We start from the raw sequence: 3,307 nt of genomic DNA on the forward strand, positions 1-3,307 counted from the left end.
TTTATTATAACTGTTGTTATTGATTATAACTGTTATTTATTACAACTGTTATCATCAATAACAACAGTTATAATAAATAACAGTTATTTATTACAACTGTTGTTATTTATTACAACTGCTGTTATTATTATTTAAAAAAAATGAATTTACCCTTTATTTATCCAGGTAGTCTCATTGAGCCATGAGAACCCATTTTCAAAAGAGACCTGTTTAGGAGCAGATGGGGGTTAAGGGCCTTGCTCAGGGGCCCAGGGTGGGGCGAATGAGGGTGGGGGCAGGTGTGGTTGCTTCACCTACCACACCCACATTTTTGATGTTGTCGGTACCAGGGCTTGAACCGGCGATCTTCCCATCACAAGCCCACCTTCTCTAACCTCTGCGCCACCACTCCCCCTAACGTCCACTTCTAACGCCAGTCGTGTTTTAAGCAGTCATGTGGTTGAAGGTTGAATGTTGGGACCGTTCCAGGTTTAAACTGAGTAAAGTAATAAAGATATTAATAATGTTGGCAACAATTAGAACACAGGGACATGCTGCTGTCAGAACCTCGTCTAGAACCGTTTAAAACGAGACGAGTCAACGGTGAGAACGTTTGTTGTTGTTCGTGCAGCTTCTCACAGAAAGACCCGTCATGGCGTCTGTCGGGTCGTGTGTCACCGCTGATGAATTATTGAACAGATGATCCGCAAAAACAAACACGTCTGTTCTCCAATCACCGCCCGCCTCACGACGAGCCGAGCCCGTTTGTTTGCTGATAGATCGAGTCAATATTGACCTTTTACTGATTGATTATTTATCGGTACAATGTGGACCGTGGACGAGAGGAAATGGACCCGAGGAGTCTGGATGTTCAGTTTTGGGTTCTGAACGAGTTGTTTAGAAAACATTAACCGTTTTAAAATCCTGAAACGTCACAGTTCAGTCTCTTTATAACAAACTCTGATCAGTCTCGTTAAATGCTGATAAATAATAATGATAATAAACGGATCTGTGTTTTAACAGGATGGCCATGATGATGAAGACCTCCGGCACCGAGCGACCGGAGCTCGGGTACGAGAGCACGAAGCACATCGTCATGGATACGGACCACTTCGTCGACGTGCTGAGGAACATCGACTTCTGCTTCTGTATGTAAAGTTACACAAGCACGGCCTCGCCCCGTCCTTCGGCTGCTTGTCTGAGGGGCCGAGGACAGGATCCCAGATCCAGATCATCCTGGAGAACCCTGAGGGGTTTCAGTTCCACAGATTTATCCACATTTAGACCTCACAAGGAACACCCGAGTCAACGTTCACGTCATTGTTCTTCTGTTGATTTTTACCGTCTGCATACTGCAGACTTTGTAACGTTTTAGGCGTTAATATAAAAAAAAAAAAACATTCAGCAAATTCAGGACATGGTGCTCCAAATGTTGCTTTGCAATTTCAAAACATTTTACTTTTATTTATCTTTTAGTTGGACTTTTGCTACTCTTAGCTTTTAGCCACCATTTAAATACTTTTAGCTAGCCATTTGATATTCCTAACCTTTAGAAATGTTTCTGCTACTTTTAGTTTTAGCTAGTCTTTTGCTACTCTTAGCTTTTAGCCACCATTTAAATAATTTTTAGCTAGCCATTTGATATTCCTAACCTTTAGAAATGTTTCTGCTACTTTTAGTTTTAGCTAGTCTTTTGCTACTCTTGGCTTTTAGCCACCATTTAAATACTTTTAGCTAGCCATTTGATATTCCTAACCTTTAGAAATGTTTCTGCTACTTTTAGTTTTAGCTAGTCTTTTGCTACTCTTAGCTTTAAGCCACCATTTAAATAATTTTTAGCTAGCCAATTAATATTCCTAACCTTTAGCCATACTTCTGCTACTTTTATCTTTTAGTTAGCCTTTTGCTACTCTTAGCTTAGCCTTTTAGCCACCATTTTAATACTTAGCCATTTGATATTCTTAACCTTTGGCCATGTTTTTGCTACTTTTAGCTTTTACTTAGCCTTTTGCTATTTTTAGATCTTAGCCACCATTTTGATACAGATATGATTTGATATTTTGATAATTTTTTAGCCTTTTGCACTCATAGCTTTTAGCAAGGCTTTTTCTACTTTGAGCTTGACGCCACATGAACGACACGGCTCATCTCGACCGCGGGGTCAGACCAACCCGATCTGTGGCCCTCAGCTTTAGCCCGGTAGCTTTTAGCTTGTAGTCAGACATATTGTACCGTTTTAAAACGGCTCTGCATTCCTTCATCCTGACCGAGGTCATTTGTCTCTTCCTGTGCTTTCTGTTTTGGGTCTTTTAGGTTTGGGAGATGAAGAAGACCTGGAGGAGGACGAGGAGTTGGACCTCGGCTCCGAACATCGAGACCCGACACGTTGAATTAGTTTTGGATTTGAAAAAGACGCCCTGATGATTCGTGCTGGAGACGAACACCTTTTAGTTTCATGGAGGCTGCGGTCTGTTTGCGTCTGGTTGTGAGACTTTGGAAGTCGAACTCTGGTCTCCAACATTTTATCACCATTAACCAAACGGGACCAGGACGAAAGGATTACTTTAATCCTGCGTGTTTTTTCTACTAAACATGACGTTTAAAAGACGATCAGGAGGAGGAGCCTGCGAGGAGGCTAAACTCTACATTTAGACATGTACGTTTTATTTTTAATACTCCTATAGCTTCCTGTCTTACTGTAAAATTCACACTAGAAGGTTAAGAAAATATTAGTTTTTTTGTTTCGGCTGTAGTTTAGAAACTAAAACCTACAGTTTGCTCCTCTTGTTTTAGCTCCAGGTACTAACAAACCTACATGTGTAAAAAACAACAGTACAAAGTTTGTATAAAAACAATAAAGTCTCCAGTTATGACAAAACACGGCCCAGTTCTGATTGATAGGAGGCCGAGAGCGTGAAGGAGACTAAAGTTGTTGTTGTTTTCATGTTTGAATAGAATCAAATGGCTTCAGAAAAAAAATAACATAATGCAAAAATACCCAAAATGTAACATGAAATAAAGCAAAAACTTAACTCAGAAAATAAAAAAAAATGTAATGCAAAATGCCACTAAAACTTAATGTCAAAATAAACTAAAAATTGTACCAAAAAATAAAAATGTAACTATAAAACAAATAAAAACTTAATTAGAAAAAAAAAAGCAAAAATGTGACTTGGCGCTATATAAATAAACTGATCTGCATTGAATTTAACTAGAAAACAAAAAGTTATTTTAATGTAATGCAAAAAACCCAATATTTAATGTGAAATAAACTAAATTGTAACTCTAAAAATAAAAAAAAACTAGAAAATATGTAAAAATAAAGCAT

General features: G+C 38.5%; 1 protein-coding gene across 1 annotated transcript in view; it reads left to right on the forward strand.

Annotated features, from left to right (window-relative positions):
* The window catches only part of trim54 (tripartite motif containing 54), a 25,171-nt gene extending 22,314 nt beyond the window's left edge, over positions 1-2,857 (forward strand). Inside the window, exons 7-8 of the mRNA XM_037685959.1 lie at positions 1,003-1,127; positions 2,293-2,857. Coding sequence (XP_037541887.1) covers positions 1,003-1,127; positions 2,293-2,369 — 202 coding nt within the window. The 3' untranslated portion in view covers positions 2,370-2,857. The remainder of the gene's footprint in view (positions 1-1,002; positions 1,128-2,292) is intronic.
* Positions 2,858-3,307: the final 450 nt, after the last annotated feature.

Source organism: Nematolebias whitei, chromosome 12, assembly GCF_014905685.2.
Source record: "Nematolebias whitei isolate Nwh7 chromosome 12, NemWhi1, whole genome shotgun sequence".
NCBI classification, from domain to species: domain Eukaryota; kingdom Metazoa; phylum Chordata; class Actinopteri; order Cyprinodontiformes; family Rivulidae; genus Nematolebias; species Nematolebias whitei.